This window comes from Cebus imitator, unplaced genomic scaffold (genome assembly GCF_001604975.1).
Source record: "Cebus imitator isolate Cc_AM_T3 unplaced genomic scaffold, Cebus_imitator-1.0 Scaffold181, whole genome shotgun sequence".
In the NCBI taxonomy this organism is placed as follows: Eukaryota; Metazoa; Chordata; class Mammalia; order Primates; family Cebidae; genus Cebus; species Cebus imitator.
In genome coordinates this window covers 1115592-1131209 of record NW_016107496.1, presented here as the reverse complement: position 1 = coordinate 1131209, position 15618 = coordinate 1115592, and the positions used below count along the sequence as shown (strand labels likewise).

At 44.7% G+C, this 15618-nt stretch overlaps 1 protein-coding gene across 1 annotated transcript in view; it reads right to left on the bottom strand.

Annotated features, from left to right (window-relative positions):
- The window catches only part of LOC108316033 (tubulin alpha-1C chain), a 52743-nt gene extending 38489 nt beyond the window's left edge, over positions 1–14254 (bottom strand). Inside the window, 2 exon segments of the mRNA XM_037744678.1 lie at positions 14025–14146; positions 14149–14254. Of these exon segments, the coding sequence (XP_037600606.1) occupies positions 14025–14146; positions 14149–14239 (213 nt within the window). The 5' untranslated portion in view covers positions 14240–14254.
- Positions 14255–15618: the final 1364 nt, after the last annotated feature.

The following is a 15618-nucleotide window of genomic DNA, read 5'->3' as shown; positions in this document are numbered from 1 at the left end:
CTGATGCAGGAGAATTGCTTGAATCCGGGAGGCGGAGGTTGCAGTGAGCCAAGATCGGGCCACTGCACTCCAGCCTGGGCAACAGAGCAAGACTCCATCAAAAACAAAAAAGAAAGAAAGAAAATATGTATAGAGCATTTATCATATGCCAGAAATGGCATAAATTGTAACTATTTCAAGGTCTGCTGACCACTGCCTTAAACTCACACTCACAACATCATAATCACCCCATCTTACCTCCTGTTAGTCCCTTCAGGCTGGAGCAAACCACAGTCATGCTCCTTGGCACTCTTCCAGGTCTATACCTTTGTATATGATCCTGCCAGTTCCTCCTCTGGAAACGCCTTTCCCTCCCATTTCAGTGTTGAATCCTACCTGACATTTGCCTGGTCTGAGGCACTGGTTAGGCACTGGGGATGCAAAATGAACATGATAATCTTGGCCCCATTCTCATAAAATTTAAGTGTCTGGTATGGGAGACACAGATAAATCATATTATATATGGTATTAAAAGAGCTATAATAGGTTCCTACTCATGCAATGTCTAAAAAATAAAAATAAAAAAGAGCTATGATAGGGCCAAGCACAGTGGCTCACGCCTGTAATCTCAGCACTTTGGGAGGTTGAGGTGGGTGGACTGCTTGAGGCCAGGAGTTCAAAACCCGCCTGGCCAACATGGTGAAACCCCATCTCTACTTAAATTACAAACATTAGCTGGGCTTGGTGGTGTATGCCTGCAGTCCCAGCTACTCGGGAGGCTGAGGTGGGAGAACCGCTTGAACCTGGGAGGCAGAGGTTGCAGTGAGCCGAGATCTCACCACTGCCCTCCAGCCTGGGCGACAGAGTGAGACTCCATCTCAAAAAAATAAAAATAAAAATAAAAAGCTATGTGGGCTGGGTGCAGTGCTGATGCCTGTAATCCTAACACTTTGTGAGGCTGAGGTGGGAGGATTGCTTGAACCCAGGAGTTCAAGACCAGCTGAGCAACGTGGTGAGACTCTGTCTCTACAAAAAAATAAAAATTAGGCCGGTGTGGTAGTGCACGCCTGTAGTCCCAGTTACTCAGGAGGCTGAGACAGAAGGATCACTTGAGCCCAGGAGGTTGAAGTTGCAGTGAGCAGTGTTCATACCACTGCACTCCAGCGTGGGTGACAGAGAGAGCCTGTCTCAAAAATAAATAAGTAGGTAAAAGAATTGGCTGGGCGTGGTGGCTCACACCTGTAATCCAAGCACTTTGGAGGCCAAGACGGGCAGATCGCCTGAGGTCGGGAGTTCAGGACCAGCCTGACCAACATGGTGAAACCCCGTTTTATTAAAAAAAAAAAAAAAAAAAAAAAGGAGCCACAGTGGGGAACTAGGAGGTGCTGCCAACTCAGCAGGCGCCCTGGGGGTCCAGGATGTGGCCAGAAAGCCAAGAACTCTGATGAGCCTGACATTTTGTGGGGAGACCAGAGAAGAGGACTGATCTATACTGAAAAAACAAAAATGAATTCAATTGCTATTGTTTAAGCAATTCCCCTGTGGAACCAGGATTTCAATGTGAGGGACACACTTAACTCTAGGGTCCAGATAGAAACTACTGAATTTAATGTTTCTTTTTTCTTTTTTTCCAGATAATAGTCACATATTCTCAAAAGCCCAATTATAGAACAAGCTGAAAGTCAAGAGAGAGGTCACCTCTAGAAAAATGTTCCTCTTGCTTTTTGCCAAACATAAATATTTGAATCTTGAGCTCAACTGCCAGAGGAATGGGCAACCTTTTTATATTGGCTTCCCCAAAAATAGTGCCAAGCGAATGCTCTTGGCATATCTGTGGGGAAGGTGGCAGGTTGTGTGTGTGTGTGTGTGTGTGTGTGTGTGTGTGTGTGGCTGTGCTCTGAGGGTGGAGGCACCCTCCTAGCAAACAAGTTACAGACATAAGCAGAACAACAGGAGAAAACAGTTTCAAGGGACTGCCTTGTGCCACACAGTGGAAGATTTCACTGCTCTACCTCCATTCTGTCCCAAGCCAGAGGCCCTGAAAAAATCGTGGTCCTGTCCCAAGCCAGAGGCTCTGAAAAAAACCTTCGCTGAGACATGCTTGAATCTCTACTTAATGCCAATGTTCAGTGCTGATTTGTTATCAAGCTATTTTATTTATTTAGAGACAGCATCTAAACAAACAAACAAAAAGAGATCGCATCTCTCTCTGTTGCCAAGGCTGGACTCCAAACTCCTGGGCTCACGCCATCCTCCTGCCTCAGCCTCCTGAGTAGCTGGTACTACAGGACCACAGCTGCACCCAGCTTCAGGCGATTTCTTTCTGTCTTTTTCTTTTTGAGACAGAGTCTTGCTCTGTCGCTCGGGCTGGAGTACAGTGGCAAAATCTTGGTTCACTACAACCTCCACCTCCTGGGTTCAAGTGATTTTCCTGCCTCAGCCTCCAGCTGGGATTAAAGGCATGTGCCACCACAGCTGGCTAGTTTTTGTATTTTTAGTAGAGATGGGGTTTCACCATGTTGGCCAGGCTGGTCTCAAAATCCTGACCTTGTGATCCGCCCGCCTCAGCCTCCCAAAGTGCTGAATTACAGAAATAAACCAACGTGCCTGGCCAACTCTACAAATATTAATACATTATGTAATGTTATGATGTATATATTTTGGTTTTCTGCCACTATTCCTGGCTTTCAGCTCCTGTAAGCCTTGTCATTTCCTAAGTGACTAGAGCAATATCTTTTGTTAAAGGCCTTTTGTCCTGAGTCTTGAAGCAGCTCAGGAAAAGCCTGAGTAATAAAAGTGGAAGACAGAAAACCTTTTGTTATTTTTACCAAACTCTTCAACCACACCTGAGTTTACGTTAATGAGGTGAAAATCAGGATGGCCACAGGATGGGGTCTGGTTGCCAAGGGAACGAGCCACGCTCCCAGAGGGCTGGAATTCCAGGGAAGGAAGAGGGGCTGATGGTTAAGTTGATCACCAAATGGCCAATGGTTTAATCAATTATTCCTATGTCATAGCCTCAATAGAAACCCAAAAAGGCAGGTTTCAATGAGCTTCTGGAAGGCTGAACAAGTGGCGGTTCCCAGAAAGTGGCGTACCCAGGGACGGTGTGGACGTTTGGTGCCCCTTTCTCCATACCTCGCCCTATGCATATCTCTACCTGGTTGTTTATTTGCATCCTTGAAAATATCCTTCGTAGCCAGATGTGGTGGCTCATGTTTGAGCCCAGGAGTTCAAAACCAGCCTGGGTAACACAGTGAGACCTTGTCTGTAAACACATTTTTTAAGTATAAAAATAGGAAAAAAAAATTTTTTTTAATGAATATTCTTTGTAATAAACCAGTAAACACAATTAAGTGCTTCCTTGAGTTGTGTGAGCCATTCTAGCAAATTAATTGATCCCAGGGAGGAGGTTGTGGGAACCCTCATTTATAGCTGGTAAAAACCACATGGGGCTTGCAATCAGCATCCTAAGCGGGGCTCAGTCTCATGGGACTCAGCCCTCAACCTGTGGGATCTGAGGCTCTCCAGGTAGTGTGAGAATTGAATTAGAGAACACCCAGCTGGTATCCATAGCAGCAAAGAACTGACTGACTGATTTTTGGTGGGGAGAAATCCCCACACACATTTTGGTGCCCAGAGGTCATAGAAGTATTCTGTGTTGATTGTTGAGTGACAGTACGGGAAAAACTAAGTTAGTTTTTTCTGATACATTCTAATGTTAGCAGAATTGTGGGATACAATGATGTGGCACTAGCCATCAGTATTTCTGATATTGGTCACAATTTGATACCCAATAATTTAGTTTTACTAATTTTCTGATACAGTCCACTCATGCATTGCCAGAGTGGATTTTTTTTGAGATGGAATCTCGCTCTCTCACCCAGGCTGGAGTGCAGTGGCACAATCTCGGCTCACTGCAACCTCTGCCTCCCAGGTTCAAGCTATTCTCCTGCCTCAGCCTCTTGAGTAGCTGGGATTACAGGTGTCTGCCACAGGTGTCTGCCATGCCCAACTAATTTTTGGATTTTTAGCAGAGACGGGTTTTCACAAAGTTGACCAGGTTGGTCTCAAACTCCTGACCTCAAGTAATCCACCATCTTCAGTCTCCCAAAGTGTTGGGATTACAGGCATTAGCCACTGCACCTGGCTTCTTCCCTTCCCCTTCCCTCCCTTCCCTTTCATTTTTTCTTTCCTTCCTCCCTCCCTCCCTCCCCTACTCCTCTTTCTTATTTTTAATTTTTTGGACAGGGTCTCTGTCACCCAGCTGGAGTGCAGTGGTACAGTCATAGCTCACTACACCCTTGAACTCCTAGACTCAAGGAATACTCTCACTTCGGTCTCCCAAGTAGCTGGGACTGCAGGCATGTGCCACCACACGTGGCTAATTTTTTTTTTTTTTTTTAAGACAGAGTCTCACCCTGTTGCCCAGGCTGGAGTGCAGTGGTGCAATCTCAGCTCACTGCAATCTCTGCCGCCCGGGTTCAAGCGATTCTTCTGCCTCAGCCTCCCGAGTATGTGGGATTATAGGCCCCTGCCACCACGCCTGGCTAAATTTTTTTATTTTTAGTAGAGTCGGGGTTTCACCATCTTGGCTAGGCTGGTCTTGGCCTCCCAAAGTGCCAGGATTATAGGCGTGAGCCACCATGCCCGGCCCACCCGCTTTATTTTTTGAGACGGTGTTTCACTCTTATTGCCCAGGCTGGAGTGCAATGGTGCCATACTGGCTCACCACAACCTCCAACTCCTGGGTTCAAGTGAATCTCCTGCCTCAGCCTCCCAAGTAGCTGGGATTATAGGCATATGCCACCACACCTGGCTACTTTTTTTTTTAATTTAAATATTTTTATCCTAGAAGATTTAGAATTGATATTTTGTATTTTTAGTAGAGACGGGGGTTTCTCCATGTTGGTCCGGCTGGTCTCGAATCCCAACTTCAGGTGATCCACCCGCCTCAGCCTCCCACAGTGCTGGGATTACAGGCATGAGCCACGCCCAGCTAATTTTTTTCTTTTTTTTTTTAAATAAAGATGGGATTTCACCATATTGGTCAGGCTGGTCTTGAACTCCTGACGTCAGGTGATCCGCCAGCCTTGGCTTCCAAAGTGCTTGGATTACAGGCGTGAGCCACCACACCTGGCCCAGCTAATTTTTAAAACCTTTAATAGAGATGAGGGCTCACTATATTGCCCAGGCTGGTCTCAAACTCCTGGGCTCAAGTGATCCTCTTGCCTCAGCCTCCCAAAGTGTTGGGATTACAGGTGTGAGCCACCACACCCAGCCCACAGTAGATTTTTATCTTATTTTTCATCTCATTTTGTTAGTTGTCTGAGTATCTTCTTCAAGCACCTATATAGAAAGTTAACATTTTCTCTGTGATCAGTATCATAGTAGAATCAGCAGGTCTCATTCATGAGGACTTAGTTATTGGAGTACCAAAGGATGCCCTTATAAAACATTGACTATACAATCACGCTTTACATAATGATGTTTCAGTCAGTGGTGGACCTTGTTAATGATGGTGGTTTCATGAGATTATAATATCATACTTTTACTGTACCTTTTCTATGTTTAGCTATGTTTAGATATACAAATACTTATCATGGTGTTACAATTGCTTACAGTATTCGGTATAGTTACTGAATACTGGATACTGTATATGCTATAAGGTTTTGAAGCCTAGGAGCAATAGACTATGTCACATAGCCCAGGAGTACAGCAGACACTACCATCTAGGTTTGTGTATATGCACTCTGTTGTCTGCACAGTGATGAAATTGCCTCAGGATGCATTTCTCAGAAAGTATCAGACATTAAATGACACATGACTTATGTGGAAGTCACTTGACATGGACCCCAAGGACTACTTAATCAGTGAGGCTTCAGTAGGCTATACTGTTGATGAAGCTACTTCATCTCTTTCAGGAAAACCATCATAAACTCATCTCTGAATATAAAATTCAGTTTTGTTAAAAAGTAACCATCAAGTTTTGCTGGGCCGGAACTATGCCTGATAGCATGTTTCCATTACAAATGCTTCCTATCCCTCATACCATATTTTTCCAGGTGGGTGGGCCAACTGCAATCTGCTCTAAAATTCTGCTTTCTACCAGTTCTCTAAACATTTTCTGATTATGGGCTTTCACAAAGTGCAATACTGGGGAACGCAGGCTTCTGCTGGGGTATGTGTATAAATGTGTTTGCTAATAGGTGTAGGCCTCATGTGGAAAGGGCCTGAAGTCTTCTAAAACGGTGGCAGGGCTTTGTGATCTTACATCAAACCATGGCCCAGGCCACATTTAACATCTCTCTACTCCCAGATTAGTTTCATTTCTGTCACCCTCTTCACCTTGGAAACTCCTCCCATTCAGCAAAATCAGAAGCATTCAGAACAAGTACAGTGTGATTTCCGGTCCTGAAACCCCGTGTGCACTGATGGAAAGTCTAGTTTTAGTTTGTAGCCCTATGCCCGTGGGCCAGTGGAGGAAATGAAATGAGCTAAGCCTCAGGTTTTCCTCAGAGACCACCAATATAACAAATGACGACTCACTGAGGCCCAAGGGCTCCTCAACACAGGCTACTTTCTTGTAGAGAGTCAGACTGGTCTCCTTTTTTTTTTGTTATTTTTTTTGAGACAGAGTCTCACTCTGTCACCCAGGTTAGAGTGCCGTGGCACAATCTCAACTCACTGCAACTTTCACCTCCCAGGTTCAAGCAATTAATTTTCCTGCCTCAGTCTCCTGAGTAGCTGGGACTACCGGTGCGCACCACCACGCCAGCTAATTTTTGTATTTTTAGTAGAGACTGGGTTTCACCATGTTGGCCAGGCTGGTCTCAAACTCCTGAACTCAGGTGATCCACCTGCCTCGGCCTTCCAGAGAAGGCCTTGGTAGAGAAGCCGATTGCCTGTGAATGCTACCTTAGTGCCGGAGTCTCTCATGAACAAAAAAAGGGGCCGTCACCTGCCACCTTGACACCTTCCCAGAAAGGGCCTTGCAGTGGCGCAGCGCGTCCAGCAGATGGCGCCGCAGCTGAATTTTCGCGAGCTGGCCTCCAAGCCCGTAGAAAAATCTGGAATAAACAGGAGGGGTTTTGTTTTTTGTTTTTGTTTTTTTTTTTAAGCATTCTGATTTTCAATCTATACTGCCTTTTTGTCATGCCAGGGGCCCTTTTTATTCGAATAAGTTTAAATGCATTTGAGATGTCTAAAAAACTGTTTGATTATGCAATCCCAAATTTAAAAAAACAATTTTGGGGGGAGGGCAGGGGGCGGTGGCTCGCGCCTGTAATCCCGGAGCTTTGGGAGGCCGAGGTGGGCAGATCACGAGGCCAGAGGATCGAGACCAGCCTGGCCAACATAGTGAAACCCCGTCTCTACTAAAAATACAAAAATTAGCCAGGCATGGTGGCCGGCGCCAGTCATCCCAGCTACTCTGGAGGCTGAGGCAGGAACCCGGGAGGCGGAGGCTGCAATGAGCGGAGGTCGCGCCACTGCACTCCAGGCTGGGCAACAAAAGCAAAACTCGGTCTCAAAAAAAATTTTTTTTTAGGATTTCCACTCTTCCAAAGACACAAGAGGGAGGTTTTCAAACAGTATTAATTGTCACAAGAGCACAGAAACTTCCCCAGGCAGCCCTGGGTGAAGAAAAGCCGCTTCTAAACAGCTGGGCGTGGCGGGGTCGCACTAGCAGGGCCGCAGCGGAAGTGGCCATAGTGGCGGGAGGGGCGGCGGCCACGGCCCCGAGACAGCGCCGCCTGCTGGTCAGAGCACAGAGCGCTTGGGGCTCGCCAGGGCTGCGGCTCTGCGCGGGTGAGAGCCCCGGCCCAGGCCCTGCACGTCACCGCCCTAACCAAGGAAGTAAAGTCACGGACACAACCGCAGCGGTTTTTCTGCTCTGCAGAGAAACCTGGATGCCCACTCTGGTTTGGAGAGCAGTATTTCAAAGGGCTTAACGGTTTTTAGCGCTTGCCACAGTTAAACAGGGTGGACTTGATTTTTAGGTTGTCCTTGTTATTTAAGACAGTCCTAAAGGAGAATGAAAATTAGGACCTGGTAGGGGACTGCTTTCATTTATTCTATCCTGCTTTAACGGGACTCACAACATATTAAAAGCAGTTATCAGAGGCAAATTGGAAAAATGGGCTAGGGGTTGCGTTTCAAGGTGGAGGCGTTTATCATTTCTGACTGTATTCCAGGATCGTTGCAGTGCCATTTCTAGTCCCTCCTCCTCTCCCCACTTCCTTTTTCTCTGCACCCATTTGATAGGAGCCTCTGCCATCGTCTGCTTAGAGCGCGTCACCGCCATCCACTGGGAGAGCCTTGTGGTACCACCTTTCTCCACCTATGGCTGCAGCCCGCAGGAAGATGACGGGTTGCGCTTCTGCTCGGGAGCTAGCCCTGCTGTCGGGAAATGCAACCCGCAAGATGATGCCAGAGCGCAGCTTCCCTCTTTTTATGTTGCAGAGTTTATGCTGCCCTGCACTGAGCAGACGCTTTTTCCTATGCAGCCCTTGCCCTTCACCTTGCCCAGTTGTTCCGGAATAACCTTCCAGACCCTCCCACTTGCAGAGGTTCAAGCATCATAATCATCCAGCTCTGTTTTTATTCTAGTGATGAAGCCTCGTGGACGGACCAGTTCACTCAGTCTAGGAGTAACGCTGTTGATGAGGTCCCTGTCCTCAGACATGAAGATTCCCATCTCCCATCAGGGCACAGCTATAGCGCTCTGTGTCAAAACAGGGCCTTCTCGTTTGTCTGGTAGCACCAGAAACATGGTAATTAGGAACCCATCAGGAATGGAAGGCTCCTTGAGGCCCCAGAGACAGAAGGTTGGGCCCCCAAGTCCTGAAAGAGTCCAGTTGGGCTGTAACCTTCACAATCTGGATCCAGCCAGAAGAGCACTGAGAGCTCAGTGTTTGGAGGACAAAAAAGGGCAATGGATGGATATACAGTAACTCACCGAATCAGGGACCGGATCCAGGAAGGTGTCTGACATTTGTTTATCAGCAGAGAAACAGAAGTAAAGGAGGGGAACGTCCTCCTAAGTGTTACTGTGTTATAAAAGTGCCTTCAGGGAGAGGCGACATGAACGGGCAGCTGATAACGTTGATACTGGGCAGGCACACAACTCCCCACACTCCCCGGGCTGCTGAACCAAGTGTACCAAACTAATCGCAAGGACACAGCTTTGAGCCTCCCCTGCGGCAGTCCCTGGAGGGAGTAAGCTCGGACAAAGCAAAGCGGGCTCTCAGGGGGGGAGGGGTGGCCACTTTCTCTTTGTTCTCCTTTGGAAAATGGGCTCTCTCTCAAATGTCATAAACCAGCTGCTTTCACTTCTTGCAGGGGGTCAAAATAAATTAATCACCAGTCATGTTTGGACAGCATAGTTTTGAAGCCCTGAGCTCTGAAATGCAGGGTCAAACTATTTTTAGAATTCTAACATGCTGGTAAGTTTGTATTCTGAGTTTCCCAGTAGAGATTTCAGAAATGTGCCCCTCTTTGTCAAAATAAAATAAAAAGAACACCTCCAGAAAAAAAGTGGTGGAGACAGAGTGTTCTACATTGTACTTAACCCCAAAACGACAAATCATACACCTTACACTTAGGAATCTCATCTTCACAGAGGTATAATTTAGTGAGCAGATATCTTTGCTTGCTAAGAAACACCTTCTGCAGTAAAAGGGAGAGCTCTCTGAGAAATCTCCACTTTATAAGTGATATTTTTTTCTCATAAGAAGGATTTAACATAGCCCATTTAAAAAAATTTGGAATTGCCTATCCGTGATTTAAGTTGGGGATCAAGACAAAGGGAGCCTGGTTTCTGTATCAGGAATAGGCGTGCCGCTCCCCAAGCACTCGGAGCATCTGCTGCCTGGGCTGAGTCTTAAACCGAAATCCACACGTGGCTTGACAGCTGAAGTGGCCTTTTATGTCCAGTTGGAATTTCATGTTGGGCAGGCTGCAATGAGTTCACATCCAAACAGAAAATGGGTTCTGTGGGTCAGAGAAAGCTTACTGTGCTGAGGACTAGGCGGACATTTTGTAAATACTATAGGTTTATTTCCTGGGAATTTATCACAAAAATAGGTCATTTTATTCCCTTTACACAGCATCCTCAGGCCCTTTCAGACAGTTTCTACTCTTTGGATTTCATCTGCCTGCTAACTATCCGCTCCTATTGTGTCCAGAACAAGGGACTATCTGCATGTTTCTGTGAGAGCAAGCTTTAGGTGGCCCGAAGGGCAGCTCCTCCCAGCCGGCTCTTTTCCTCATTCTCTCAGGCTCTCAGGAGGAAGCGAGAGCGGCCCCCAGCCAGGAAACCAGCTCAGCATTAGCGGTTAGGGATTGATAATCTAATGGCTCAGGTTCTATAGGTGATGCTCAGACAAGCGTCTACAATTATTCTGAAGCTAGACACAGAACATAAGAGCAGGTGTCCAATAATTATAGATGCCTCTGAAAATAACAGAAGGCTGGTACAGTGGTGCATGCCTGTAATCCTACCACTTCGGGAGGCTGAGATGGGAGGATCAATTGAGGCCGGAAGTTCAAGACCAGCTTAGTCAATATAGCAAGACTCCATATATATATAAATATATATATATATAAATATATATAAATATATATTTATATATATAAATATATATTTAAATATATAAATATATATATATTTATATATATATATTTAAATATATAAATATATATTTAAATATATAAATATATATATTTAAATATATAAATATATATTTAAATATATAAATATATATATATATATTTAAAGTGACATAAATTAAAAAAAAAAAAGCCATGGCACGTATGTTCACAGTACTATGCTGTGTTCTCTCCAGTGTTAAGGAACTTCAGTGTAACTTTGAGGGTAAGAGCCCTGTTTCACACTTCCTTTATATTTCACACAGTGCCCAGCAAGGTATGACATACGCAGTGGTCACTCAGGGAATATTTGCTTAAAAAAGAAATTAGTGCTGGCTCATGCCTGTAATCCCAACACTTTGGGAGGTTGAGGCGGGAGGATTGCTTGAGCCCAGGAGTTTGAGACCAGTCTGGGCAACACAAGATCCTAAGTCTACAAAAAAGTTTTTTAATTAGCCAGGAGTGGCGGTGTATGCCTATAGTTAGTTCCAGCTCCCTGGGAGGCTGAGACAGGAGGATCACTTGAGCCCAGGAGTTTAAGGCTGCAGTCAGCCATAATTGCACCATTGCACTCCAGCCTGGGCAACAGAGTGAGACCCTGACTCTAAAAAAATAACAATTAAAAACTATGGACTAATGGAACAACAGACAGCTGTGCTTTGAGATTAAGCCTGTTTTTACTGTCACTTCTGAAGAAACTGGAGAATGATACTCTATAGACAGAAAATGGAAGCAGGGATGTTGCAACCTTTCTAAATACTAATGACAGCAGCTGACCTTCCTCTATATCAGAAGCTATACAAAGTTCCTTTGATACATTATCCCATTTCCACCTGACCACACCCCACAGACTAAGTATTACTATTAGCACTACCCTCATTTTCCAGATGACAAAACATTACACAAGTCACACCACTACTAAGTATCCACATCAGGACTTGAGTCCAGCTGTCAGTCAGTTTCCAATGCTTTCTGGCATAATCCTGCACCAGAGCATCTCATGATGACCTCCATAGCTCCATTTATTAACCACACTGCTTTGAGCCTTGCAACATAATATATGAAGTGAGAGAGATAGTCCTTCAGTGCAAATGAGCTCAAATAAAATGTAAAATGAAAGACATGATTTGAGAAGGAGAGAGAAAAGGGCCAGCACAGGCACAATTCACAAGGGAACATTTCGCGGCGTGCCTGGGTGTGATGTCTTCTGCTGCGAGTTGACTAGTTTAATCCCCACAGCACGCTGTGGAGTATGTTACTGTTATCTCATATATAAGGAATAAATATCTGGAGAATAGCTGGCTCAAGGAAAAGGTAAATGCTCAAATATTCAGAGGCAGAGAGGGAAGGAGTCTGCTGATAACACTGTGCCTGCCCGAGGCCTCTCACTGGGGCTCACAGTGCTGGCCTGGGCACGTCTCACCTTTCCTTCCTCTCCTATGTTGTTAGTAGCACTCCAGCCAGCCAGAAGGCTTGTGCCTGTCTCTACCTGCCCTATAAATACAAATATGGTTAAATGTTGACTTGTATGCCATTAAGCCGTTTCAAAAGCACAGATGAGATAGAGAGAAACAGTACAAGTCATGATGCATAGAATGCTATGTAAGAGTGAAACAGAATGAATTACATTTACACATACTGCCAGGTAGAGATCTCCACAAGGCATAGACTGTTTAAAAAAAAAAAAAAAGGCTGGGTACAGTGGCTTACACCTGTAATCCTAGCACTTTGGGAGGCTGAGGTGGGCGGACCATGAGGTCAGGCATTTGAGGCCAGCCTGGCCAACATGGTGAAACCCCATCTCTACTAAAAATACAAAAATTAAAATTAGCTGGGCGTGGTGTCACACGCCTGTAGTCCCAGCTACTCGGGAGGCTGAGGCAGGAGAATCGCTTGAACCCAGGAGGCAGAGATTGCAGTGAGCCGAGACTGCACCATTGCACTCCAGCTTGGGCAACAGAGCAAGACTCCATCTAAAAAATAAATAAAATAAAAATAAGTAAATAAAAAGTTGAGAATAAAAAGCATAGCATGGCACCATTTATCATTTAAAATGTTACACAAAACAATATGATGCACACACACACACACACACACACACACACACACATCTATGCAAACAGGTAAGAAATAGTTGGTTACACCCCAAATTGATAACAGGGGTTTCTCTGGGGAAAGGACTGGGTTTGGGGTGAAGTGAGCAGTATTGGCAGACTTTCCTTTGTCTTTCCACAAGATAATTTATTCGAATAATGGGGAAATAAATAAAAAAGGAACGAAAGAACGAAGGAACAAGCAAAAAAGAAACAAGTGATGCTGTTAGAAAATAAGGGTTTACAACATGCAGTAAAGTAAGGAAAGTGATACAAATATACCAGGCTAAAATCTACCGCCTCCTTCATGTCCAGGAACGACCAACAGATTAGAGGAGGGTCCTCATGTTGACTTTATTCACACTTTAATGATTTTTAAAATTTAATGTCTCCTGTGTCTACCAGAAATATGTTGCTGAGAAGTTTGATAGACTTGGAAGTAGACCACCTGGGTTCAAGGCCCAACTACCTTTCTCTGTAACCATGGGCTAGTTTCTCAAGGCCTTGGTTTCCTTATCTGCAGAGTAGAGAGGACAGTAACATACTTCACAAGATTAAATGAGGATAAGGCATAGGGAAGACCATCCAACCCTGAGGGATGGAGACTTGTAATTTGCAGATTGTGTTAGCACCAACTGCCTACTCTCTTCCCATTCTCTTCCTCCCACTTCACAGAATTATTTTTTTCTCACATCTTTAAGATATCTGAGTATCCCACACTGAAGCATAGTAAAATTAATAAACCATTAGTCATTAGTACAATATTTGCTGATAATACATAATGTTTGCTGTTATTTGAGACTTCAAATTCTACAGATGCATGCTTTTTAAGCTTCAATAGCCTGTATTCATGCATTTATTTTAAGGGATATGCTCATTTGATTCCATTTATAAAATACGCCTCTTCCCTATGCAACCCACTTTATTTATTTATTTATTTTTATTCTTCCCAGCAAATATATTCTGTCATGTGCAACCTACCTTTGATTCATAAACTAAAATAGCCAAATCAGAGAGACCATTTAAAGTATAAGACAAAAATATAATTAAAGTGTTTTGCATCAAAAAATATGTTCATCTGTGGTCCTAATAAAATTTTAGGCTGTTTTGAAATTTCAAGATTCTAATAATAAGCCTTATAATAAAAAGGACTGCATAAATAATAAGAGAAACACTAATGCCACCAATATAATTAAACACAAAACAAGAAATAGGAGCAAATTTATAAATATCAGTAGCATGCACACAGTACCATGTCCAAGCTATGCATGATGAACTATCACATTACTATTACAGCCGTACCTTTGAATCACAGCCAGGCTCTCCTCTGCTTTTACTGGATATGCATGTGTTAAAAGGCACAGGGACCTGAAGAGTCCTGGTGAAGTAAATAAGAATCCAGTTAGAGATGTTGTGCAGTTTGAGTTCAGAAAGGATCCATTGGAAGGATCTAACTCCAAGCACACAAAGCACACATCCCTCCCGAGCTCCTCCACCCCATTAAACCAGGCTGTCATTTTAGAGCTGGGCGCCCATTGTTCACTTTCTTCTACTCTAATTAGATTTGACAGATTGCTCTTTCTGGCTAGACTGGCTGTTGCCAAGAACAGAGAGAAGAGATGAGGCTGACCTTGTCATTATGCCCTTGGGATCAGGTCCCCGCCCCCTCCTCCATCTTAGTCCACAGATCACTGAAATTGCTCCTCAGCAGCTTCAGATCTGTTCCTCTTCTCCAGCCTCTTTCCTCCGTGCCTCCTGGCAATCTTAGCATCTCTGAATGTTCTTACTCTCGATACTGTGGGCTTCAAAGCTTAGGTAGGCTGTGGAAGTAGAATAAGTGGTGCTGCCATATTTTTCATAACAATACTCTGGCCTTGTTTTTTTCCTTCTTTTCTTTTTGAGACAGTCTTGCTCTGTCACCCAGGCTGGAGTGCAATGGCACGATCTCAGCTCATTGCAACCTCTGCATCCCAAGTTCGAGGGATTCTCCTGCCTCAGCCTCCCAAGTAGCTGGGATTACAGGCATGTGCCACCATGCGTAAGACATAGCCTCAAGGAGCCAGCGGTGTCAACACTTAACATGCAGGGGAGCACTGTGGGGCCATGGTGGGAGGAGGGAATACTGCTTTCCTTGGTTGAGGTTCAATAAATCAGAAAAATGTCATAGAGGGCCAGGTGCGGTGGCTCATGCCTGTAATCCCAGCACTTTAGGAGTCTGAGGCAAGCAGATCACGAGGTCAGGAGATCAAGACTAGCCTGGCCAACATGGTGAAACCCTGTCTCTACTAAAAATACAAAAATTAGCCAGGTGTGGCAGCAGGCACCCATAGTCCCAGCAACTTGAAAGGCTGAGGCAGGAGAATTGCTTGAACCTGAGAGGTGGAGGCTGCAGTGAGCCAAGGTCACGCCACTCTTGGCCTCGTGATCCACCAGCCTGGGTGACAGAGCGAGACTCTGCCTCAGAAAAAAAAAAAGAAAAAAGAAAGAAAAAGAAAAATGCCATAGAATAAGTGATTCTTGAGTTGAGCTTTGGGAAATAAGGGATGTTTTCGGGGGATGGGAGGAGGGATGCAAGTACATGGTGTTCACATGGAAAGTGGGCCTGTGTTTTGCTGGAAAAAAGGAAGTTTGGGAGGCACCAAAGGTGAGATTGGGAATTTATGTAGAGATCAATGGAAACTGACATTTTGGGCTGGATGATTCAAAAAAAGAAAGAAAAGAAAAGAAAAGAAATCAATGGAAACACTGTGTGACAGACAAGGGGAGAAAGCTGGATAGAGTTCCAAGCAGGGAAGTAACATGATCCAAACTGCATTTCAGAAAGATGGCCTATAGGGAGGAAGGGTGGGAGGGAGGGAAAGAAAACAAGGGAAGGGTTCAAAAAAAAAAAAAAAAA